This window comes from Perca fluviatilis, chromosome 3, assembly GCF_010015445.1.
Source record: "Perca fluviatilis chromosome 3, GENO_Pfluv_1.0, whole genome shotgun sequence".
NCBI classification, from domain to species: Eukaryota; Metazoa; Chordata; class Actinopteri; order Perciformes; family Percidae; genus Perca; species Perca fluviatilis.
In genome coordinates, this window is record NC_053114.1 from 24,398,722 (window position 1) to 24,425,483 (window position 26,762).

Below are 26,762 nucleotides of genomic sequence, written 5' to 3' on the forward strand. Positions count from 1 at the left end.
TCTTGTTTACTCTATTTCCCATTTGTCTCTATAATAAACCCCATTAAATACATTTTGTAAAATTGTCATTTGAGTCTCTATTTCATATTAAATTTCATGCCAGTAAAATCTTACTCCTCTGTAGGAATTTGGAATAATATTAGATTTAAGAGATGTTATATTCTATATTGCCTCAGATAATTCAGTCATGCTCTCTCACCCACATTTATGCTGTGTGGTAGGAAAATGTTATTATGACTTGTACTAACAAATGCGAGGGAATGTGCAAATTAAACGTTATATTAAACATGGAAGTCCTCTATATCTTATAAATCGACTCCTATTAGAACAAGCCTGGCATTAGATGTGCAGCACAAATCAGGCCAATGAGCCATATTGTACAAATCAGCAAATTAGCAGAGGCCATGAAGTGTGTTAATGTCTGGGAAGAAATAAGGACACAAACTATCCACACGGGCGACACTTTTATTATCACCAGCCACCCTAATGGCTATGAGTCAATTATCAGCAAGGAGTTCACTCAGAGTTTTCTCAACACACTCTCAGACCTTCCTGTGGTAAATGAAGAGATAGGCCATATAGCCCGGAGTGATGCATTTGGTCATAGTACACTAATAATACATTAACAGTATTGATTTCTTTTTCAATCAATGATGTTCATTTGCAAACTACACTCAACTCTGTAGGCTTTGTGGACATTTGCGGCATAAATGAACAGTGATATAAGATACTTTATTATTCGATCTTGTTTCAAAATGGAAGAATATTAATAAAGAGAGCGAGAGGGAGAGATGGGGGGGTGGGGGGTGGGGGAGGAGAAGCCCGCTGAGAGCCAGAATGTCATCAAGCCATCAAGATACAACACAGTAATTAACTGTTGACACTCGTGAGGAAGCCAGCACAAATTAATCTTGACACGTTTGCAGACGGCCGATATCTTACAGTGAACACTTTGTAATTATATTTAAAAATGAAAATTAAATGACACTTAAAACTAGGTTGTCATACTCAATGAAGTGGGCATGTAGAAAGGGGGACTGCTGGGATTAGAAGGATTGCGGTGTGGCTGCTCGTCACTCAGGGACAGCAGGGACCTCTGTCACCCGTACACTGTCTCCACCAGTTATCTCCGTAACATAACCATGTTCCTCTGTCCCCTAAATCATTTATTCTCTTTTACCACTCATTCTGACAGTGCAGTTCAGTAAAGTTCGTTTCATGTTCGTTTAGAAATTCAAAATGTTTTGGTCGGATTTTGCAGCAATTTGGTTATAAAACCATATTTTGTCAAAGAAAAGAAATGTAATATTATTCACTCTAATTAATCTGCTACTTTATCCTCTTTATTATTTTCATTGTAACCACTATTTTAACATATTCTTATATACTGTAACTGGCCTGGATAGCAATTAGGAGCAGTATCTCTGGTGTTGTACTTTCTTCTGTATATAATGTCCAAAAAAAAGAAAGAAAGCAAAAGTTTGACATGATTTTAGCTCCTACTCTTCTTTATGTCAGTTTTAACCAGGTAACTTAATTTCCTGTCTTTACTTCTGTTTCCAACCAGATTGCAAGACAACAGCAGCAGCTTCTGCAGCAGCAGCACAAAATCAACCTCCTCCAGCAACAGATCCAGGTCGGTGAATGTGTTTCTGTTGGCTCCCTAACACTCAGCAGCTTACACCTCTCACTCCTTCTACGCCTATTACTACAACCCTTTTTTTTTCCTCAACTGTGTAACTGGTGCACCGCCACGGTCACCATGAGCCATATGTCTGGATTTAATGGCACAGATCAATACAATTAGACATTAAAGTAAATGCCATTGCTTACTTCTGTTAGCCTCTCCTTGTCATATTTTTAACCCTTCTTTTAAAAAAATAAAAATAATAATCTTATCTTTAATTTTTGTGTCACACTAACATTCATCACTCTCATCAAATGTTAATTGCCTGTTGGTAATCGGGAGGGCTTTAAAATATGGAGGAGAATAATTAGCACATCTTAATGAACAAAAAAAGAGATGGAGGGGGTGGGGGCAACAACAGCTAATGAGTCCTGTTGATGGAGAAGAGCCTGGAGGTGGGGGACATGAAAGAGGCTGGTAAATGCCTCTGAAAGCAAGTCGGCCCCAGAAGGGCAATGTGGCAAGCTTTCGCACAGCACAAGAGCTACTGAAACTTACATTGTCAGTATGCTGTGTGGCTGACATTGTGCTTTTTTTTGTTTTCTTTCTTGCTGTTCCTACATTCATGTGTTGCTCTAGTGTTTGACCTATGCATCTCATTCCAGACTTTATCTTTCTCATTAGTGTGTGTATGTTTGTGTGCGCCTTTATGTGATACAGTGCCAAGTGGTGTAGTGAAAGACCACCCAGGCAGCATGTAGCTGGACATGGTCAGACAGTACAAGGTTATGCAGGGTTGGCCACTGGCTCAGTGGTCAAGGCTGTGAGCCTGGCTGCCTGTGTGAGGCTATAACGTTATCCTGCTGGGTGTGCTTAGTGTCAGGCACATCCTTCTCCATTCACCTCCTCCTCCACTGCTTGTTCTTTTTACTGATGACTCCCTGCCTTGTCCTTTCATTTTCCCTTTTTTTTTTTATCCAGACCTCTTCAAACATTTACTTGCAACAAATTGTTCCCCTGGCACCTTTTAACACTCCTCACATGAGATAGTTTTTTCTTTTTTTTGTTGTTGTTGTTGCAAAGAGCAGTTTCTCCGTATGGGGCATCATACACAGGTTGTTGCAAACTTCTTGTTTCAAACATCATTTAGTGCAACAACCAGATTCACTGCCAGGACATCGAAATACCTCTTTCAAGAGAAAGGCCGTACTGTCAACATGGTCTTGTGAAGCCACACGCCTGAAACTTTCACTTCAACAGTGGACAGTCTATAAGGAAAATAATTCAACTGAAGAGAAGCACAGAACACGACACTCAAAAATGAAGTACCTTATACACTACTGAGGGGCTAGTGTTACTCATATCATGGAGGGCTCTTTACTTATGCTCATTGAGCATAAGGGCACAGCTCTAATACGTCTCACTTTTAAAGGTCCTTGCTTTCATCACAAAGTTAAAGGCAAATGATACCTGAAGATTCCCCTTGATGCATAGCTTTGAGAGGGTGGGGGGTTGAGTCTGTATGGGAACGTACTTCTAAATATCCACTTGAACAGAGATACAAGTAAAGTCCTTTCTTGCAGAGCCCAGTTAGCCAGCATCTCCCTTGACCAAATGTGCCACAGATCTTCCCATATAAAAAATTTAATTAAGACACATTTAAATAAGAGTCCCATGGTCAGACCATTTGTTCCACTGCCCAATAGCCTCTGCTAGCTGCACCTTGCAGACAGAACACAACCCGAGAACAAACGGGGGTCGCTCTCAGTACTTCAAATAAGTTTGATCATGTGCAACATTGTTTATCCAACAGCAAGTCCTTTAAAGCAGAAGCTGTTCTTTCTCCCTAACCTAGTTTCTCCAAATATCCTGAGTGGTGATGGCCACTCCTCTTGAGTTGGAGTAGGGAAGAGGGTAGATAAAAGAGAGTCAGGGGCAAGTTAGTGAAGCATTTTTGCCACTCTGTTTTCATTACTGCTGCCTCTTAAAAATGCCCTGGACATTTTAATATATAACAGCTTTGACTTAATTAGTTCTGTAAACAAGCCTCAAGCACGTATGTCACAGACTTTCAGCAAAGTGGTAAGCAGTGTTGGGGGATTGAGTTACTCTGCTATTAGAATGGAGAGCACAAAACTTTATTGGAGACCCCAGTGGCCATCAAAGTCCTTCTGTTTTGGCTTCAGGGAGAAAGCCAAGAGAGCGCCTAAGCTCAGGTCTTGTGTTGATGATGTAACTGATCACATCAGTGGACATTGTAAACTGTCTAAACAATAAAACCATGGGGACTGCAAGTGGAGACTCTTGTTGGCACGCTATACATGTTCTTTCAAGGTTTCTTTTGCATGTGGATTGAAGGGAATCCGTCAGATGTGTGTAGTTATAGAGGTTTAGTTAGTGAGGTTTGGAGCAACACAGCATGCAGTTTAATCAAGTTTTCCTTTTTGAATAGCCATCTTTCTTTTATCCTTTCCCATCATTCCTACAAGAGAGGGATAGAGATTTAGTCTTTGTCCTTTGGGATTAGAATGTCACTTGTTTTAAGATAGCAGATGTTTTGATTGCAGTGTTAGGGGCTTATCAAAGTTAAAGCCCAAGGCTTTGTGTGTTTTTCCCTCAGCTTGTTTGTATTCCTTCAGACCATCCTCGTCGTTGAAATCATGTTGGCACTAATTCAATCCCAGGATGAGATTAACTCTTAAATTGAGTAGTAGAAAATTTGAAACACCACCAAGACACATGACAATTAAACATATATATTAGCAAAGAACTGGTTTATCTCATAAGTTACTTATCTCTCTGAGTCTGTGTGTAGGCACTGGGAGATTACAAAAAGAAATAAATAGAAATAGAAATAATGAGACACTGTTCTGTTTTTTACTGAGGCGCACTGAGCGTTATTTGAGTCTCCTCTTCGTTGCTTTTATAATCATGTCCACTTTGTCCTGCTCCTAATAGATGAGCAGCCACAGCAGATGAGCAGCTAAACAGCATCATGTTGATCATCAGAGTGTTGACTCACTTGGTTAGCACAATCTTTCTTCTGAATTTTCTTGTTACAGTACATAAGAGTTAAAGGCAAGACAGATGTTAAGGCCTCCTGCATATTGCCTGCGTGGCGTGAGCATGTCAGCTGCGTGGCGTGTCCGTTTTTATTTCGGCTCCCATGTTAACAGGTTAGAGCTTGCACCCTACCTGCGTGACACGCACGCGCCAAAAACGCGCGCATGCTAGAAATAGGACCGACGCCCTTTTTTTCACGGAAGCGTTTCCAGGCAAAATAGAATACGAAAAGATGTTTATATTTTAATTTTGACACAAATACATTTAATAAAGGACATTTTGACACAGTTTCTAGGTTTTGACATAAAAGCAAAAAATAATAAATAATTATTGTTTTTCAAATATTGCACCTGTCAATACATAACGAAATATTCTGTAGCCTATTTTTTTGCCGTCAATACTGCCGACGTTGTCTTTGCTGTAATCAAATCGTTATATATTTATGTTTAACAGGGTATTTCATTTTATCAAAGGGGAACATACATGTGTACAGACAAGGCTAGCAGCGCCGCGTCAGACATGTTTCTGGTGTGCAAAGACATAGAAAACACAGCCACCATGCAACTGACACGCAACAGAAACGCCACGCTCATGCCACGCAGACAGTGTGCAGGAGGCGCAAGCAGCATCAGAGTGGTCACCACAGAATAGTCTATTAAAGTCTTTCTGGACACAAAATAAAATACCCTCATGAGATGTAGAGCTCTATGAAACTCAAATGAAAGTACTGTCCATAGCCATGCAGCAAGTGCCCATTCCCTCCTCTCACATGGTAATGACACCAGTTCATGCATTCCTCAAGGATGGGTCTGTTAAGATACAAACCATGGTTTGACTCTCTCACGCAGATACTCATACACATGCACAGAGGCGATCGTGTACAGTACGCAGGCACATAGGGACCCACGCATTGATACACACATCAAGAGAATAAATATTGGCGGAAAGGTCAGGGTGAACTTTATCTTCACAAACAGGCTGGAGAAAACAGAGCTCCCCAGATGAAACAGAAGGACACTTTTAATCCAAATTTGTTTGTATCCATTAAAAATATCACAATATCATGACATTGTCATTTGTCATTGGCTGTGGCATTGATGTGCCAACCCTGGCCTGAGTACGCTGTGAGATCCAAGATTAGAGAGATAATACATTTCTATGGAGGCCATTGTCTACAATGTTGTCTACACACCTGTTTTCGAAACCTTTAAATGATCTGTTCATCAACCAGGTCTGGATTTATTTATCTCCCTTTGACCTTTCGTTCTCTCCCTATACATGACCTAGCTTCAAATTCCAATCTCACTGTATGTACACACACGTGATCTGTGCCTCTACATTCTCCCTTTAACCTTGTGTCCACAAAGATATACAAAAACACACACAGAATGTGTGTATCCCTTCCATTTAAAAAGAAAAACCGGAGATTAAAAGAGAAAAGGCGAGTATTTTGTTGTCTACTACACACACAAGTCTTAGAGGCTTTCTCACACGTGTCTTTAATGGTGTAAATAAACAGTTGGGGGCATCCGGACGTCCAATGGTAAGATGCTAAAGATCCTGAGATTAAAGATGAAATTCATTTACAGCAGCAACGTATTTTCGAACACTACGTTATAATACAGACAAAATGATCTTACGTACCGCTGTTTACTTTCAGTTAATATATTTTTCGAAGACAAAAAAACTCTGGACAGAAGTTTGTTTTAATCAGTTGGACATGGGTTTCCTATTTCCCTCTGTTACAAAGAAACCAGAGAATTCACAGACGAGGTTCTGTTGAAGTGTATTCAGTGGCTGTTGACTCTGCCTAGTTAAACACAGTGCCCCCGCAACCCGACCCCGGATAAGTGGACGAAGATGGATGGATGCTCCCCTTCATTTATTTATTGCTCCCTCCCCCCAACAATGCTATCTATCTAGTTATATACATTTTTGGCAGAGGCCAAAGTTTAGGTTCTCTGGAAACATATGTATTAGCTTGGCAAATCTGGATTTCATGTGCAGATGTGGTCAAGATTAGTCAAGCTCATCTATCACATCTAGCTTCACCAGCAGTGATAATCTAGTCATTCCACATATTTTCAATTAAATCCAGCCCCTGTTTTACTTTAGGAGGCAGTATGTAAACGTGATTGACACAACGATCGTATTTATTTTTTTAATGTGCGAAAAAGCTCGGACTCAGTGTGCAATGTCCTGTAGCTAAGCATTCAACTTTTCTATTTCTTTTCTAGTGCTGAACAAATTGTTATCTAACCAGTTCTCCTAGCATGAGCAAAAACAATTCTGTCTAATTGGTGTTTGGCCTGTATAATAAATTAGCTTTTAGTAGTACTGGTCTGTAATCACTTCATTGTTATTATAAAAAGGAATATGGATGCTATCCAGTCTAATGCAGTAATTTAATGCGCTGAGTCTATTTGGTTGCCAATTTAGAGAAGCAAAGACTCCTAAACTACAACATTATGGTAAATATTTTAAATCAATCAGATGAGTTTAAATAAACACAGGGCTGTGTGGTAATTGCACAAAGATAAGAGCGCTAATTTGTGCATTCTCAGATGCTTTTGTTGTATCCCCGGCACAAATGATTTTCTCTGTGTGAGACTCTTATTAATGCCGTGGCAAAAAAAAGGCACAAAAATAGACATTGTTAAAGAGAATGTGTAAGTCCCCCAATTAGCACAGCAAGATTGGAACTGTTAGCATGATTATAAGAGAATAATAAAGCAGGGAAATGATCATGTGTGTTTAAGTGTGCTGCTGTGTGCACACACGCGTCTGTGTGGATGCCGCACTGCCAGTGCTTTCCCTTGTGTTGAAGAGCTCTGTGTTAGCCTGCTTGTAGGATTATGTGGGGGCATTAACAGCGTGTAATCAGACGGGCTTGGCTCTCGCCCAGGGAGGCTCAGTCCAGCATGTTCATCCTCCATTTAAGTAGACTGTTAGCTGATGAAGATGTGCACATGCAAAACTGAAGATAAAAGAAGGCAGTGACCCGACTCATTAGCCCCTTTGATGTAATATATTGACACTTGGATACAAATAATTTAATTTAGTGGACTCTATCGGCGGGGGAGGGATCAATTTAATTAGTTATGAAATGTGACTTCTTGTCAGGAAGCAGAAGAAATGCTGACGTTAAACAAAGTCATGTGCAGTTTAAACAATAAAGCCATCTCGGCCCTGTTAAAACTTAATGATGCGCAAAAAGGTGTATTAGATACGACCTCAGCAATGACGGTGTTGGTTTGAAAATGAAGCTAAGTGGATGAACAATTGGTATATAATGCCATTTGTCTGTTGAAACAAAGTCTTGCTTTAGGAACATAAACATTAGATGCTGTTTGAATGTCTGGGGTCTGTGGGTTTTGTCCCATTAGCTCATGATGCCTAACCCTAACCCTATCTTTAAGTTATGGTACACATGCAAGACTGCTGAATTGTATTGCTTTAAACTAAGTGTAGTAAAAAACTGATTTTGTCAGTGTAACACTGTGTAATCACTGATCACTGGCTTTATTGAGTCTATTTAGATGCAGTCAAATGAAACATATGTTTGCTTGTACTGTGTTTTTGCCAATGAGGTAGAAAGTAGACAAACATGTAGATCCATTATTCTTGTAAATAACACAATAAAGCCATGCTTTTGTGTAATTGCCCTTTGTATCAGACACCTCAGCAGTTTAAGCAGCGATAATTAAGAGGCTCCATCTGAGAGGTGCTACATGAACGGCTGTAATGTGTGAAATCACACCTGAGGGTCTACTTAAAATTAGTCACCTGAGGGGTTTGTAAAGCAGCCGTGGGACGGGTTAATTTATGACACAAACTTTCAGCCTTCTATCAGTTCCCACAAGTGACAAGAATAACTGACACATGACAGAGGATTAGCAGGCATATGGGAATGTGAATTTGCCTTTTAAATTCATCATGGGGCTAAATGATCCTGATAACTGAACATCTTTTCTTTACATACAAATATGATGAATGAAGCACTTTTATGTTGTGTCTAAATATCACAATAAAGCACCTGTTCAGAGCTACACAAACGTTCCTTGGATCAAGGCAGAGCGCCTACACTTAACATTCATTGTACCCCAACCCTCGTAAGGAAAATATCAGTTGAGGGAGAACACATCCTCCAGTGTGATGTTGATTTAGTTTCCTCTCCCTCTCTGCATGGACTGTGTTTTCTCTGCTAATGTTGTGCAAACTGTTTTGTCTTTGCGTTGGCTTTGCGTGGCCATCGTCCTTAGCAGTGGGCACACTCACAGGGAGAAGGAGCTGAATTAATAGGCTCTACTGTGTACGGGCAGCCGGCAGGGAGAAAGGGGTGCGTGTTTTCTTAGGGCTAGGGTGGCAAAGCAAAGCATTCAGCCCATATCCAACGCAAAAAATGAGCTTTTTGTTTTTGGGGCGGGGGAGAGTCCAAGCATTCCCCAACAGAACACAATGAATGAGCTGTTTTGTCCTGCAGTTTTTCATAAAAATAGAGCTGTAGAGTTTTTTGTTTATTTTTACGCAGTTCTCCAAGATACCTATTTTTTTCTTCTTCTTTTGAACATTTCCTTAATTTCATTGGTATTTTTTAAATACAATTCAATCTGAACACCTTTTTTTCAAACAAGCCATCGTAGTACCTCTCTTCTTTGATCTTTTACAAAAATCATCATTAGGCGATGATATCTGAGCATGTCTGAAAGTCTCAATGCACTTGTGTCTCTAATAAAGTTGCCCCTCCTGACAGGCCTGCTCTGAATGGGCTCTGTTGTTATGTGTGGCCCCAGCAGCTGGGAGGTAATAGTAAAGACAGAGCCTCAGTCTATGACTGGAGGACGGGACAGAGGAGAAACACAGCCGTAGTGTGGACAATACCCTTACACAAATTAGGACTGGTCTTCTGTTTCACAGTCAGACAAAATCATTGTTCTCATAAGTGCAAAAGAGGTTTTTCCTTTAAATTTTAAATAAACGTTGAATGAAAGAATTAAACATGCTTTTCAAATATAACACAGGCAATGCCTAATCTAAAGGGAATCTATACAGTATATATATTTTCTATTCTTTTATACAACACAAAACCGTTAACAGTGGACAGACGGAGCATTTATGTCTCTCTACTTGCTCCAAAGTGTTGAAGATGTGATATTTCAAACCTTAACAACCACATTATTTAATAAGCCTCACATACTTAAATCCCTCTATTTTCCACTCCCCCTGCCCTGTTCGCATCACATGGTTGTAGCTGGTGATCTGACTAGCCCGTGTCCAATGTTCTTTAGTACCTCACTCTCCCTCCTGCAATGAGGGTCCGAGGCATTTCACTTATTCCCATTTCAATACACTGAGGATGTATATGCAGCAAAATGATGCCGATCACAAACCCAATTGTGCATTTGTATATGTCTGTTCTCTTCTTTCCCGTCATTACACATGCTGTTTGAGGGAGTCTCCATGGATTTGGCCAGCTTATTGTGAACCTTAATATCATGGCCAGACCTTGAAAAAAATATTTATTCATTCTTACTTCCAAGTAAGGATGTATTTGCTGTTAAAAAATAATCTGTATTTTAAGGGTGTGATGCAGGATTGTGTTGCTGTGTGCACACAATTCCTGACATATATTATGTCAGCGTGCAGGATGCATTTTAATTGACTCAATCTAATTCTGTGTTCAGAATCGAGAGCTGTAGCATGAAAACTTGTTGGCCACTTAATAAAAAAAAAAGGTTTTAAAAAGGAAGAACATACCTTACAGTAAGTCTTGACTTTGATATGTATGTTCTATATAAATCTATTTTTTAAAACAGAAACAGTTCAGAATCAGCACAATTTGCTTTATGTACACAATTTATACTAAACATAGATATATCACATTACATGTTTAGAAATGCATTTTTGCATCTTTGTTTTGTATTTTCTGTCCCAATGAATAATTTAAATGTCCTTGCACATGTACTGACTTATCTATAAATGTTTGTTTTACTTACTTCTGTATGCCTAATTTTACCATTCTGCGTCATACTTTAATTCAAGCTTTTATTATTCTTCCTACAACATTTAATACTGAAACTACATCAAATTAGAGCAGTCTACAGATATCCTGTAAATGCCAGGCAGTGTGTTTAAGCAAACTGTAGCCTGCCGTTTTATCCAGAATTCCAAAGAAGTCAGGAGGAACGATGAGATGGAGGAGGGCTGGAGTGGAGGGATTTGGGTTGGGGTGTGTTAGGCGGGTCAGAGGGTTGGACTACACTGCTTTCAAGCTCCCATCGACTTAATATAGACATATTGGAATGGCTGTTTTCCAAGAAGGCTTGTTTTACTGTGTAAGGAATTAGTGGAACAAGAAATCATCTATTGGTTATTCCCTCTGGATGGTCTGACCTCACTCAAGTGTCTGGATTCGCTGCACTTTATCCTGAACAGCACTCAGTGTGACACACACACACAGGCATGACTGATGCGCAGTGTTACACTCAAACCTGAGCAAACAGTGCCTGCTGTCAGAGTTCGAGCTGTACCCCAACAATTCAGAGAAAATAGCATGGGGCTTTATTTAGGCTAGTGCTTATACACTGTTGATTTTTGGCTTTAGCTGTCTATCTTTGACTTTTGTAGGGAAGGGTGCTGTGCAACGATTTCAGGAAGGAAGTGAGGAGAAAGGTCAGAGACTTGACCAGGACAAGGGCCCTTTGTTAGTGACCTGAACCCCTCCAGTGTAGTTGCCCTCCCCACTCTGGCGTGCTCATTTTTCAGAGCAGAGCAGCAGGAATAATGTGCTTCAGTCTAGAGGGTGGTAATATGAAGACCTGAAGTCTGGAGCATCAAAGTCTGGTTCAAATCTATTGATCTATTTGTCTGATTACCATTAACTGCAGACAAATCCAAACACCATCACATCTCTATCCGATCAATTTCTGTGTCTGCCATGTTCAGTGTACAACAGTAGTATAACCGGCTGATAAGTGACCTGTAGTAAAGGAGTAATATGTGCTTAAAAACCGTTCATTGTTTCAATGTGTTGCTTCAAATCCTGAAGCAACACAGAGGATTCAACAGCCCAGAAGTGCTTCCACTGAGTGATTTTCCTCCTGGTTAGGCTCCAGTACAGTGTACACCCAGCGGGCTGTGTACACAGTGGCGGGTGTTAAACATATCCTGCTGTCTAGTGTCAGTTTTACTGTGTGTGCTGCTGTTGGGATGTAGCCAGACTTACTAGCTTCCTCAAGATCACTTTCCCTTTAAATGGATCACAAAAGGCGATTTCTACTCGGAGAGCGTTCGGTGTGCAGCTCAGCGGAGAGCAGGGGGGGAACAAAGTGTGAACTATCAGTTCTCACAGCAACAGCTGGAGTCTATCCTCCGTGGGTGAAATTACAGAACCCCTCCTATAGAAAATGTGAAAGAGAAGGTTAGCGAGAGCTGCGGATCTGACAGCTACTAAAGTGTGGAAGTAATTTTATTAAAATGAGATGTCAGTGAAACGCGAGTCCTCTTCTAAATGATTACTGGTGATTGTGATCTTTTCCTAATGGGAAAGGGGCTTATTATAATCTAAATGATTGTACAGAATTAAGAACATCATCACCACGAGCTCCTCAGAAATTTTTGGCTGCTTGGGGTTGTATTGTTGTCAGTATTTTCATAAAATACTTGAAGGGGTTTAACTTTTAACAAGTCTAATCGAGGCAAATGAATGCAGATTATATCCAAGATAAGCATATGTGTGAGAGGTGTGTTAAAAGGTGTCAAGCAGCAATTAATCAGGATGTTAGACCCAGGATCTCACAGGTCCTTTCGAGCTAATAACCATGAAACGGTGAGAATGAGGTAGGGGTTTGTGTTTTTTGCCCCTTTTTGTCTTTTAATCTTGTTAATACTGACTGCTTCTGGCAGTAAAAACAAAAACTCTCCCAGTTTCCTTCACATAGCACATTGTGGTGCATAGCTAGTAGCAAACTTGAGTGTGGATCAGTGCATGGAAGTGTAAGGGGGTTCAGAGGGAAAGCCAGCAGGGGGTTTTCAGGCCTCCTGGGTGCTTTGTAGAAGCTATAACAGACAGTGAGGAACATGGGTGTTGACAGCGGCCAGAGTCAGTGCTGTAATGCGCTGTACATCTCCATTAGCACTCAGTGTTTTGGAGCTGCTTGTTCGTGGGTTGTAGGTGGATGCTTCCACGTTTTTAAAAACACCACCACTCACTTTTTTCATTGACACAAATACTTTACGGCAATACCTGAGCTTCATGCAGGTCTGTAGAAATACTTTTAAAGTGTAAAATGTTTTTTTAATCACACAGCTTGCCAAAAAATAATCATAAAAGTGCATCTTTCATCTGAAATATTCTATTTGCATTTCACCACGAGTAAGCCTTATAGGAATAATAAAAAATAAATCTAGTAGTAGCAAAAGTACATCATTCATGGGTTAATGCAGTATTAAAGCCGACTGTGTGTGTGCACGTGTGTGTGTATATGTGCGCGTGTGCTTGTGTGCATATTGCATGTGTTTTAAGTGCTAGTAGAAATAAAGGGAGCTCTTTCAAGTCTACTACCCCGTTTTTTATACCTTTTGTATTTACACATCAGAGATGAGTCTGGTCTGAGCTGTCTGACTCTCTATTGTATTTTCCTCTGCAGTCTAATCCCAGGATGGACTGCTGTTGTGAACCCTTGTACAATCAGCTAAGCTACTGCAAGTGCTTTCTTGTTGAACTTGGTTATTTTGTACACTTTAAGTTTTATTTTCTGAAATTAACGATTAATAATAAAAAAAAAGCCTTTCTCAATAACACACAATAACGCAAAACTAATAGAGTTCATATGTGGCAAAGAAACTTACAACTACAATAGAAAAACAGTGTGACTGAACTAAATATTGCAAAAATAATAAGTTAGTTGTCTTGTAATTGTTCTTGTGAAAAAAAGAAGACTAAAACAAACCAAAATGGCTCTTCTACAATGAGATGTATGGTATCCTACTCGCAGTAGAACTACGTTGGTTCTATTTATCAAACACCAGCATCTCCTTCAGAAGGAAACAGATTGCGTGCTGGCCTGATACAGACTTCATCAGGTCATCTGAATTGATGATACATGTTGCAAGGCGGCTGAGTTCCCCCAGAAACCTCTGTTGGAGTGCTTGCTGGCAGAGACGGGGGCCTCAGCCAAGTCTGTCTGACTGATCACTACAGATGCTCCGCTTCAAGTATTCCGAGTCAGGTCCTTAGTGCTGGGTCTTAAGGGACAAACAATAGCACCTGTTCCTCATAAGATAGCCCATTCATGTATCTTTAATGAAGCCTGGGGGCAGATGGTGTGAAATGACATTATCCAGTACTTAGCAGTGCTAAGACAAAGGAAGAGCAGTGCCAGCACAACAATGCCGCTGTATTTACGAGGAGAAGGGAGGACGCTGCCCAAGTGCCCCGCTCACATCTGCTCCACTTCATTCTCAGACTCCTCAAGATCATCTTGGCAATAGAAATATCCTGGGCACTCAGCCCATACATAGATGAACTTGAGGGTAACTCTTAAAGGGGAGGGGGGCGGGGGTTGGGTTTGTAGTAACAGAGGAAGAGTGAAAGCTACACATATGAACACAATTATGTTCTGTCTCTGTTTTTAAAATATACTTTATTTTTATTTTTCTACTTTAACAGTAAAGAAATGTGAAAATGTTAAATCTGCTCAGCCACTGTGCCAGCTGTTAATTGACAGCTCAACTAACCTACACTATTTGTTGCCACCTTGCAGCTCCTCAGAATTTGATTTGCCTTTCTCTGACATTAGTTGCCGTAAATTAAACTTTAATGCGTGGAGCTCATTACTGCAAATCACAGCTATTCAAACTCAATGCATTTATTTCCCCTTCAACGCACATTCACACTCTGTCTTGCCTCAGTGAATGTTGTATATTCTGCTCCATATTTTAAAATAATAACAGTAATAAAAGCTGATATCCTAGATGAAATGATATCATTTACATTAAGTACTGGAGAAAAATACGTCCGGTATCTTATGCCTTTTGCTGGCTGTCTCTAGGTATACATGCTGTGTATACTGTAATATGTACACATCTGTTGTATGATTCAGTTCTATTTAAATTAATGCAGTCACATTTTGTCTGTAAAAATAATTAAAATCCAATAAATTATGCGATTGTGTGAATGAAACAAAATATTGTTTCCTCTCGTGAAGCAGCTGGTTGTGGATCAGTTTGTTTTACTGGTATGATTTGAAAAAAGGATCAGAATTATGGTATGGGCGTCTTACATCATTACATTAGACCAATACACTGTACGGTTGCACATGTACAGCAGTCTCGCAAAAATGTTTTCACTCAGGAGAGTGTTTGGAAAAAAATGAAGTAACTTTTTTTTTTCTTTTTCTTTTTTTTACTGCTGAGGCACGTTAGTTAATTCATGAAAGTGTATGAACTACCATGCAACACACTTGTAACATACTTGGAGGGATGTGGACTTGAGGGAGCCCTTTTCTGCCCTGTGACTACGGCACATTCAGCAACAGACTCCATCTGGTTTTACAGTCCAAATACACAGACAGAGAAAAGCTGTGTTCCCCAGTGTCCACCCGCCTGTCACTGGCCCTACCTCATGTTGTGACATTAATTATTGTGTTTTTCCATATGTTCCATACATGCAAAGCCAAGATTCATCTTTCATCCATTCAGCCTGGAAACTTGGAACACAAATCCCTATAAAGCAATGTTTTATTTAAGGTCATTTGTCGCAGTCTCCTTGGCCATTTATTTTTTCTTCAGCAACAGCACATTTTACAGAATTACTTTTGGAAGAATGACATACTTATCTATTCTTCTATAATGCACTTTCTGCACTTGCACTTCTGTAAAAGCTCAGTAGGCATAAAATGGTTCTATTTATTTAGTTTTCAGTCTAGCTCTGCACCTCTGGACAGATCAATAAAGTAGTTTTAAGTAGGTTTAGCGTGCTAGCTGTGAGAGAAACTGGGTGCGACTACACTGGTAAAGGGTCTATAGGGGGAGCAGCACAGGCTGAAAAACTGGAGATCATAGCAGATCTCAGCCAGAACATGGGGGGGGGGAAGTCATTGCTCAGAGCAGGTTGATTTCATGCCCCAATGCAGCGGCAGTAATTGCACCCAGACCCGTTTTATTGCGAGTTGATTTTAAGGAGGGATGAATGGAGAAACATTCTGTAAAGTGTTTATTTTGGGGGATGACCTTTATTAACCCATTTTCCAGGCAGGTTCCCCTGAGGTGGCCTGGCTCAGTGCTAGATTAACCCTTGCAGGCCCATGTTAGCCGGGCTGCTCCCCATCATAGAGTTTCAGGAAGCAGAGAATGACAGTAAGATTGGACCTTGCAACATGTGTGTAAAACCCCCACACACACCACTTTTTGAGACATAAGCTACTCACCCACCCTTGACACACACACACACACACACACACACACACACACACACACACACACACACACACACACACACACACACACACACACACACACACACACACACACACACACACACACACATGCGGGGAGTTTGGGTTGATATTCCCAGTAGGCGAGTCAGCAACAGACTACTTGGTGAAGGTTAATATATGAGTGGAACAGACAGTCAGGAGAATGACATTAAAATGAAATACTGCAAGCGGCAAGCCCTTTTCAACTGCCTGCTATTTTTCCTCTGCTGAAAACAGTTAGTAGTAAATGTCTGGATTGTCTTCAGGCTTTTATCATCTGAATAAATAATCATCCAAGATTATGTGAGTTGTTGATCTTCCTTTGAGGTGAGGGTCTCCTGTGTAATACACTTAACAATCCTCTTGCTAACATGTGTCTACTGAACAGCAAGGGTGTCTGTGAATGCTTCTTTCAACACGTACAGTGCTTCTCTACAGAAGCCGTACGGACCTACTGAGCCTCTCTGCTCTCTGTCCTGCATGTCACTTCCTCTAACTCATGCTGGAACAATGTGCGTATACGGGGGCCTTTGATGTACCGAGGTGAAATTGTGGTTTGGATTAAGAGCAGGCGTAGCTCAGCCAGGTATTGTGTGAGCACACGAGGGCCGTCAGTGCCGCGGAGCCCCCTGTCAGCACATGTTAGCAAGAGCTGTGATCTTGCCTCCCCCTGAGTGGGCTCTGTGTTTCTGTGTACCATGCCTGTGCTTAGGCCTCTCTCTGATCTCTGCTCCCTATCTGTTCAGCAGGTCCAGGGTCACATGCCTCCGCTCATGATCCCCATTTTTCCACACGACCAACGCACTCTGGCAGCAGCGGCAGCCGCCCAGCAAGGATTTCTCTTCCCTCCAGGAATGTCTTATAAGCCAGGTATGCTCGCAGATAAGTCTTCATTTCACCCTTCCCCCTTTCTCTCTGCTTGCCATGTCTTTTATTCATGATTATGATTTTTAGTCTTAAAGTTGCATACACTTACATACAAAGCAACAAACAAAAGCGTGATTCACACGTGAGGCCAGTGGCATGCTCTGCTCTGTCTGAACTTGGACTTGAGACCAAGGCCTGGGATTGTTCTAGTCCATGTGGAACAATGGACATGGGTAGAGAAGCAGAGGAATGTCAACATGAAAGTTTATTTCAGGAGTGTGCTGGCTGTAATCGTTTTTCAAGTATCCACTGTTAGATCCAATAACTCAAGAGATGAACCCTGCATGAAACATCTTCCTATAGTTATTTGCATAAAAAGCAACTGCCCTCTTACGGTTTCACACAAGTATTTCTTTTGATAGTGAAATGAAGTATTTAAAAGACAGTTACAAGGTTGATAGCATGTGGATGGTGTAAGGAACAGGTTTCCCTGCATGTATAACTGTTTTCATTGCCTGTAACAGCATGCCTCTTTCTCTCCCTTTGTCTTTTAAATTGAGTAAAAGAGAAGCCTTCAAAACAAAGAAAAGATTGCTGCAACATGTTGACTGATGCCCTGCCAAAGCAGTTACCTCGTACACCATTATATCCTTGTGAAAATTGAAGCTGTGCCACCACATACTACTGTACTTCTGTTAAATATAAAAGCAAAATATCCACAGCCCAAATTGCTCCCTTATTCTTAGTCTAAGCTTTTCCCCTAACGTGGCTTACTCTGTCCCAGAGCCTAGCTATTTTTAGACGGGTCTATTAGTTATTTAATCAAATTAAACTGAATTTGTACATTTAAAAATGTTTTTCTATTTTCACTCCTTAAACATGCACATAGGAGACAGTGTTGATGAAAACCTCACTGTTTAAGAGAAAATGATTTATGAGTCAGCTTGAAAATGGAAAGTCCTCTTGTCTGTTATAAAACAGTACCAGCACAAGGAAGATGGCTGAAAACAGAAAAAGAAACACTGGGAAGTCAGCAGGTTCGCAGCAGCAGAAGACATTAAAAGGTGTGGTAGTGCAGTTAATGAATTAACTATAAAACCACAGGATGAAAAAGAAAGTCAGCTATTTTGGAACTATGGAGCCATGACAGCTTAAACAAAGTGCCTCAGGGGGAGTCTTTTACTAGTGTGCTTTCTGCAATAGGTTTGACACGGAAAATGTTTTAGTTCAAATAACAGGAGCTATTATGGAATCATGGTCAGGGGTCGCCGTGTGTATAGTTCATGCATAATTCATAAGTTCATGAAGAAAAAGCAAAGGGGGTCTGAAAATGACTTAGCCAGAAGAGGTATTTCAAAACCTCTATTATTTCTCCCCTTCCAACACAATATACACACTATATCCAGAGAGTACAATGTTATCGCCACCACCTGCAGGGTATACAGGATGCTGCCGTGTCCTTTCTCCATGTAGTGAGTGGCCAAGCATTCACTTCCAAGACTAAGGCACACTAATCTGATGTTATCATTATAAGAAAGCTCCCAGGGACCACTGCTTATGACCCCCAGCCCTGTGGTGCTCACATGGCAACAGAGTCATTCTGGCACCGTAGTGGTAAGTCATCACCCCATCCACTGGCTGTGCTCAATGGCCTGGTGTTGCATGGTAGACAAGCACAGTCATAGAAACATCAACTCATCTTTTAAACAAATAGACGTCCCTGTCTGTTTGCACAGTGTACACAGACGTGGCAGCATTCAGTCTGATGTGCCTCTAATGGACCTGCAGAATGACCCCATAGTCTTCCTCATAGATATCCTGCTGACAGATTCCTCTGTTATTTTAAATCTTGTATTTTTACCGAATTGTAGTTTTTTTACTTAAAATAAATTAAATCAAGTGAGAATACAATCTCAACAATATAAAATGACGTATGTACGATGTATTTTTATTATCATGTAAGCCTGTTTCTCTGCAAACTTCAATATAATTTAAAAGCCAGGGAAAAGAGAAGAGCAAGTTTGAGGGTTGCCGTCATATACTTCATTCATCATCATTTGATCTGGTCTAAGAAAGGTCTCAGCTACATCTGTCAACCCTCAGCAGATCTATTACTTATATTTCATGGCACAGCATGAGCACAGAAATATAGCCTGTTGTGACCATGGCGTCACCTGCATCACCCCCACCCTCAGCCCCACCCTTAGCATTCAGAGCCCAGGCTCTGGGCATGGGATCAGCCATGGCCAGTTAAATAAAAAACACAGTTTTAAATGTAATTCCCTTTAACCAGTGACGTTAAATTGGCACAGCGCCCATTCTGCTGGAGTCTGGTGCCTCGGCTGTGTGCACCCTAGACCCAGACCTTGGAGCCCGAGACCCCCCAGCAGTGGTGGTGTGCTCACTTAGCACATGACCCTCCCCAGGTTTCACATGACATCTTTGGACATCTAGCCATTTATTATTCCCAATCCTACGTCACACACAGCACAAAGAGAGAAAGCGATACCAAAAAAAGGAGGTGTAGAAATAACCACAGTGCACCCCAGCACATCCAACCCTGCACTATTTGAAACCACTTCTGCTGTGTGATTTTATTTTCTACTAAATGGGGATTGAATTTCCATGGCTTGTATCACATTGTGCTGTGCTGTACAAGATTGCAAAGTGAGGCGAGCGGGCGAGGGCAAAGTGAAAGAGAAGGTATATACATTTACCTTGTCTGTGGCTTAATGGCTCCATATGTTTGTGAGAAGAAGTGACAGGCAGAAGTGGGGTCTGAGCGAAGGCCAACTACCCCTCCCCATTCCCACTGTGCACCCCACCTCCCCTCCTCCAGACACATGCTTCAAACCAACCTCCTCCCTATGAATGCTGCGCTGCCCTGTCTCACTGGGGCTGTTCTGTCTGTCTCAACACACTAGGTTGAGTGTGTGAAAGTGTTTGGTACTCAGTTATACACCCCCATGGATATCACTCATACAGCAGCCGTTTTTATATCCCTGTCTGACAAACGTGCTGATGGCAGGCCAACAGTAGTGACTAGCAATGAATTGTGCTGCTATTTGAACACCCGTTCTTCCTTTCTTGATCACAGTGATATAGCGAGATAAGAATGTGTGTGTTTTTTTAACCTTGTTATTGTGACTACACACTTGTTCTAACCAGTTCGCATTCAAATGCTTTCACTGTGCTGCCAAAGCTATCACTCAGAAACAAACAATGTAGTGTTGAACAATAGCCAGACAAGTCTACAGCTGTATGAAATGCCTGAGAGAACATGCTGGTTCTTTTACATAATCACTAATTGAATACCGGAGGAGAGATTTAACATTTATTGTGAACACACACACATACACACACACACACACACACACACACACACACACACACACACACACACACACACACACACACACACACAGGAACTTATAACTTGTTAAATTATGTAGTAGTTATTTCCAGGAGGAGTACTGTGCAGGTGGAGGAAGGAGGGAATGGTGTGGAACATTTTTAAGTAATCCTGCTCCAGTCAAACCAGCTCACCCTTTTGTTAATGCAGATGTTTGGGCTTGAAGCCGAGGGCTCATTGCAATGTGCCACATTGCTGTGGCAAAGTAGTGGAGGGCCCAAGATCCGTGTTGGCACTTGCCTGGTCGCTGTGGGCCGGCTCATTGTCTGAACCTGTACGCATTGTTGTCTCTCTCTCCCTCTCTGACAGGTGATAACTACCCGGTGCAGTTCATTCCATCCACAATGGCAGCTGCAGCAGCGTCAGGACTCAGCCCCCTCCAGCTTCAGGTATGTACAGTACTATGACAAAGAATGCTAGGGACGCCCGCCAAGCCCCGGGTAAAAAGGATGGCTAAGCAGCTGTACGCTAAGTAATGAGCTGCACACTTAATAATCCTGGAGGCCCCCAGCTCACACACGCTTATCACCTTACATATGTAATTTATCCTGTTTTATAGAGGATTTATCCCCACTAGCTCTGCCAGACAGAGGAGTTAGGAAGATAATAGTTATTAGAGGGAATGAGAATCACTTTGGTTGCCTTAATCACCTGCCAGTGAATTTATCAGAAGACAATTGACTGTGTAAGCAAAGAATCTCCTTCTTATTGCTTTTATCTAGTAGAACCGCTGTAATATTTATTCTATCTCTGTGAGGAAGACAAATGAGAAGAAAGAATAGACAAAAACATCTGAGTAATTTGAATATGTACTCATGGTATGTTATACAAAGTGAGGCTGAGTAGGGGTTTTGAGCCACATAAAATGTTGGGATAGGCTCCAAGCCCTACAGGCTCCTCCAGGACTTTTCTCACACAGCATTTAAAAAAAGCTGAACCCAAGTCAGGGCTTAACCTGAGGCCATAATGTTTAATATAGATAATTGTATTCATGCAATACTTTAAGTTGTTACTATCATAAATACTACTGTTACCAGGGCTTTCCCTTAGCCTGTGCTTGATCTTTGTTTACAAATTAGTGATAATGATTCCCTTGCAAACTTTTTACAGATTTTTATTTACAAAAAAAAATAACACAAGTAGCAACGGGAAGCTGAATAACACTTATTCAGCTGCACTGTTGTTGGTTTCTTCTCTAATTATCAGTTTCCTTTGCAGTTCTCAGTATTTGCAGATCTTAAGTCTATTTGAAATGATCAACCAGTTCTTGGCAAACAAAAGAAGGAAACAAAGCATTAAAAAGCATCTATTCTGACATATGGTTAAGTGGCCACTGCTGCTTTGTCAACAACAGGGGGAAATTATTGAAAGCTGCAACATGCGATGCTCAACAGCAGAAAGAAGTATGTCAAGCTTAAACAAGATGGCTTAAGACTGAGGTGGGAAAACTCTTTGCACACTGATATATGTGGCATTTGTCCTTTTGAGGCTACCACTGTCAGTGTTAACTAGCCTTGGCAAGTTCTAACAATGCATGCAGCTGGCTCTGAAGAGCTGTGCATCATTATGCAGCCACGAGAAGAGCTATTGAAAGCATGTGAGGTGTTCAATGAGTCTGCTTATGTTTAAAGACATGTGTCCGTGAGAGCGAAATATGGAGGATGCGTATGTGAATATGTTTCTGGAGTGTATATGGGTCACTTAGTTGTTGTGTATCACGGAAAAGTCCATTGGAAAGGAGTGGTAATTCAGACAGGCATGCAGAGTCTATTTATAATGGTGTATGAGGTCAGATGAGACAGTCATATATCTGAAGGTTGGGGTGAGGAGGGGAGACGGGTCTAGAGTGATTAATTCTGATTATGTATCTAACCCTGGGAATGGGCAAAAACAGTGCCTCCAAGACCATGACTTGGCTGACCTTTACAGAACACAGTAAACAAAAAGAGGTGCATTTTCCATTAATTGAAGTCTGTCAGCCTGTCACATATTCCGCCTGCTGGCTGCTATTTACCCTGCATAGAGGCTCCCCTTAAAACAGCAAGGCAAGTCAAACATGCCCTTTTCTACATAGCTGGGATCAACAAACCATGTGACTGCCACCACTTCCTCTACAAAGCACTGGGAGCCTGCTATGATTAAAAACATCATATCAAGCCAGACATGAAATTAAGTTAGAGTTGTCTTCTCCCTTTTAAAGCAATAACAGCACCAGCACTACTTCTTCAAAATTAAACTATTGAAAAGTATACTCCAATGTGTGTGTGTGTGTGTGTGTGTGTGTGTGTGTGTGTGTGTGTGTGTGTGTGTGTGTGTGTGTGTGTGTGTGTGTGTGTGTGTGTGTGTGTGTGTGTGTGACTGACTTATGAGTACAAAGGAAGCAGAAACAAATGTCCTTCTCATTAACGACAAAATCACAAGAAGAGAAAACACAATAAGAAAGGGGGTTATTCAATTTGAGTTGAAAGTAGTGCAGTGAAGTAACTGTCACTGTTCTAGATGTGTCTTAGGGCTCCTGGAGTCAAATAAAATGGGAAAACTACTTCGAAATTAGCACATTATGTCCAGTGTTTTAATGATGCAACTTGTAATTTAAACGCCACTGGTAAGATTATTTGGAATAAAAACATGACTAAAATAAAATAAGATGATTGAAGCCACCCCCGCTTATTACTTATACTACTGAGTTTATTCTGCATGCATCATCAAGCACAATACTTCACTAACCCTTTAAACTGTCCTGAACTTTCCTAGTTTCACCTCCAAGCCTATTCTTCATCTTCCCCACACACACACACACACACACAGACAAAATCCCCCTCACACACAGATATGGCTGAAAAGGCTAACCCCCCAATTAAAATATCTCTTCCTGTCAGCTGCATGGCAAGGTATAATTTTCACCAATTTCCTCAGTTTAGATTGTGCAATATATGAACCTTAAAAAATTATCTTATTGGAAGAATTAATTCCCACAATGCTGCAGAGGTAATGTGATCAGCCATCCAGTCAGAGAGGCTAGCCGCTCCGTCAGTCTTAATGTTGGCCACGTAGCCTCTTCACAATCTCCTCTGTCATAACAGTCTGGGATCCTCCCCCTATTCCCCGCCCTTTCTCTCCTGTGAGAAGAAAACCCAACAAGGTAACAAAGGCATAGAGCTGATGGATGTAAATGAATCTTCCAGGATGCGTTTGACTGTTGGAGACTGTAATTTGCTTGTCAATATGGGGTGGTAGCATCACTCCGGTGGCTGGCAGTCTGCAAGTGGCTGTCACCGGGCATTGCTGTAGCACAGGGCAATTTCACTCAATGTTTTCCTGACAGATTGGCTCTCGTCCTCAACTCGCAGGAGAGGAGGCGGGTAAACTATCCCAGCGCGACATGCCCCTCTTCATTAGTGCCCACACAGAGCCGGGATGAGCCCAGGACCAGCAGGAAACAATGGCGCCATCCCTGCCTGTCCTTCCCTGATTACAACTGACACCTCTCACCTAACAGAGGAAATTGTGCTCAGATTGTACCCCAATCTGTCCGGACACCTACTTTATTCAATTGAGTAAAGAGACAAGAAGGGAATTTTCCTAATTCCACAAAAGAATTTTCTATTTGGGATAACGCTTAATTTGTTGTTTGTACACTATACCTTGCATTGGTTGCCAAGTGAAAAACAATTTACTTAAGGCCAATATGAACTTAATATATATCACCCGTCCTTTTTACAGAATCAGTAAACAGGAGGAGGACCTTTTGAGAAAGTCCTGTTTTTTTTTCATTGGAAGCAGACTGTAGGGTTTAAGCTATCTTAAAGAAAGCATTATTGGATAAAACAGAACATCTGGGTTCTCTGTATGCAGTATCACTGTTAGGACTAAATAAATAGAAACCCTGTGCTTTCACTCAGTCAAAGCTCCATTTTCTATCTCTTGCTGTCTGTCTCACTGGCTTGCTTTTCCAATTTCCTATCCACATCTTGAACCAGCTCTAAGTATCTTAGTTTGTATATTTCTCTCTGAATTACTCCCATCCTGTTTTGCTCATTCTCTGTGTGTTGTCTTTTCCCATGAATTGTCCAAGCTCATCACATCCCTATGCTTTTCAGCACTGGAAGTAGAGCTGCTTGAGTTAAGACTTAACGCGGCAATTACCATCCACCGCATTTTCTACAGCATCTCTCTATAGGCCCGCGATAAACCGGGGCCCAGCCTCAGCTCATGCTCCCACTGTAAAGATAAAAAAGCAGCCCACATGCTCATCGACAGCCCGGACCAGATCTCAAGCAGATAGACACATCTGAAGGAGTACTCGGAGGCTTAGACGACTGGAGTCATAAGAAAGAGTGTTACAGTCAGGGACAAACAGGAAAAAAGTGGGAGAGCAGCAAACCGCACATTATCTTTTGTTTGGATGTCTGTGTAGTACAGATGTGAAGAAACGGCTTCCATCATTAACAAGTGAAGCACTTTTGACTTTGAAAGGGAGAGAGGAGGAGGGGAGAAAAGAGAGAACAGACATACTGTAGAGAGCAGCTGTTTCTGTGTTTATGAGCAGAGGAGCTCGGTCTTTGAAGGTAACCCAGAGCAGTGCAGCAATGCTAGCTGTGTGTGGAAGCTGGCTAATAGGACGGCTATGTGAGCAGCTGGATAGAGGCAGTGGTGAACAGAGGGACAGATGGACAGATAGAGTGGATAATGCAGGGAGATGCACTGAATGGGAGGGCTGGCTCTGGGGCCCCTGGGCCTGGAGAACCCACACACACACTTACAGAAGACGGGTTGTGTTTGTGTGTGTGTGTATGTGCGAGAGAGAGAAACTGATAGAGAAGGACTTCAACATATATACTGTAGATAGAGAAATAGAGAAAGGCAAGAGGAGGGGTTAGAGCAGAGCAGGTTGGGTGCCAGCAGATGAGACAGATGTTGGGCCATACTGGAAAGCATCGGCACAGTGCACCAGGACGCCTTCCTCCACTCCTGACATCTGGGCCTAGCCTGGGTCAGCCTGCCCGGTCGCCCTGGGCAATGAGCCTGTACAAGCCTTGTGGCAAACGGGGCTGGCGCTGTGCTGCCTTTTAAATGGTGCGGTGCACTGAAGCAAAGTTAATGCCCTCATATCCAGCCCAGTGCTCAGCGCCCAGGCCAGGCAGAGGTGAATGAGACATTGACAGACAAACAGACACACAAAGAAACAAGAGTGTGATTAAGAGTGAAGCAATTGTCAGACAATGCTCACCTCATGTAAAATGCAGAGGATTTACGGTTTTAAGGCAATTTGTTAGACTTAATTTTCATATTTTTGCAGGCTGCAGTTGTAAATGTGCAATGCACCGTCACTGCTGGCAGCAAGAAATCTGACAAATATCTGCCACTGTATTTCCAGCCAATAATGCCATGCTGTGACTCAAAAACAAGATGCACATTTGTTTTTCCACATTTTTTTTTTCTCTCTTTATACTACAAGGCATATGCTCCAGTGTTTGCAGAAGGGGATAAAGTGTTGATGCAAGTTATGAGCAAAACGTTTTTCTCATAGTTGATTATATTGTATATTGAGCTACAGTATCAGCTTTGTTTTACTGAACAAACAGAGGCTGCCCATCTTAACTGCATATCATACCTCTGAGATGTCTAACATCATCAGCAGTGTGTAATCTCAGTTCAATGTCGTAGGCAAAGAAAGTGAACCTCCCCGTTTAACCTGTGCTGCCTCCAGAGGGCTTGTTTTTAATTACCAGAGGCTAACAGGCTGACCTTGGGCGTGCTGCACTCACTTTGAATCCATGCTTGCTGAGATCTGCTCCGCTCTACTGGGAAACAGGGATTGATGGGGTCAGAAGGAGGATCATAGATTTTGTGTTTGTGTGTCTCCCGATTTATGTGCGTTGTGTCTGTGTTAGGAAGTAGCCGTTTTTAGGAAAAAGACAAAAACTGAAGAAAAAACACGTACTGTATTGTAATACTAGATATACAAACTGTAATCATGGAAAATGGCCTTCAAGCAAAGAGCAGAAAACCTATAATATACAAGCACATAATTCTCATTTGCCAGATTTTTTGGTTGCAATCCCAATGTGTGGCTCTAAGGCTTTTTATGAATAGAAGTATTACATGTGTCCTTGAAGAGCTCTGTTTTCCCGATCAAATAGAGTAAAACAACTAGTGTTAAGAGCGTAAAGGAGAAAAAAAGGAAACCAAAGGGTCCCAAGCTCCACTCAGACTTTTGCCTACTCCTCCAATACCCAAGAGTTCAAGCATTGACTTTCATCTTGACCCTAAATAACATGAACCTTGTGCTGCCCCCACCTGGCAAGTAGATATG

At 41.5% G+C, this 26,762-nt stretch overlaps 1 protein-coding gene across 11 annotated transcripts in view; it reads left to right on the forward strand.

Moving 5' to 3' along the window:
• sox6 (SRY-box transcription factor 6) overlaps positions 1-26,762 on the forward strand; it is a 135,620-nt gene that overhangs the window by 78,658 nt on the left and 30,200 nt on the right. For 10 of the 11 annotated variants that reach the window (XM_039795288.1, XM_039795295.1, XM_039795290.1 and 7 more), the window contains 3 exons: positions 1,568-1,636; positions 16,914-17,037; positions 20,756-20,835. In XM_039795288.1, the coding sequence (XP_039651222.1) occupies positions 1,568-1,636; positions 16,914-17,037; positions 20,756-20,835 (273 nt within the window). The remainder of the gene's footprint in view (positions 1-1,567; positions 1,637-16,913; positions 17,038-20,755; positions 20,836-26,762) is intronic. The other variant, XM_039795291.1, reaches the window with a different exon arrangement.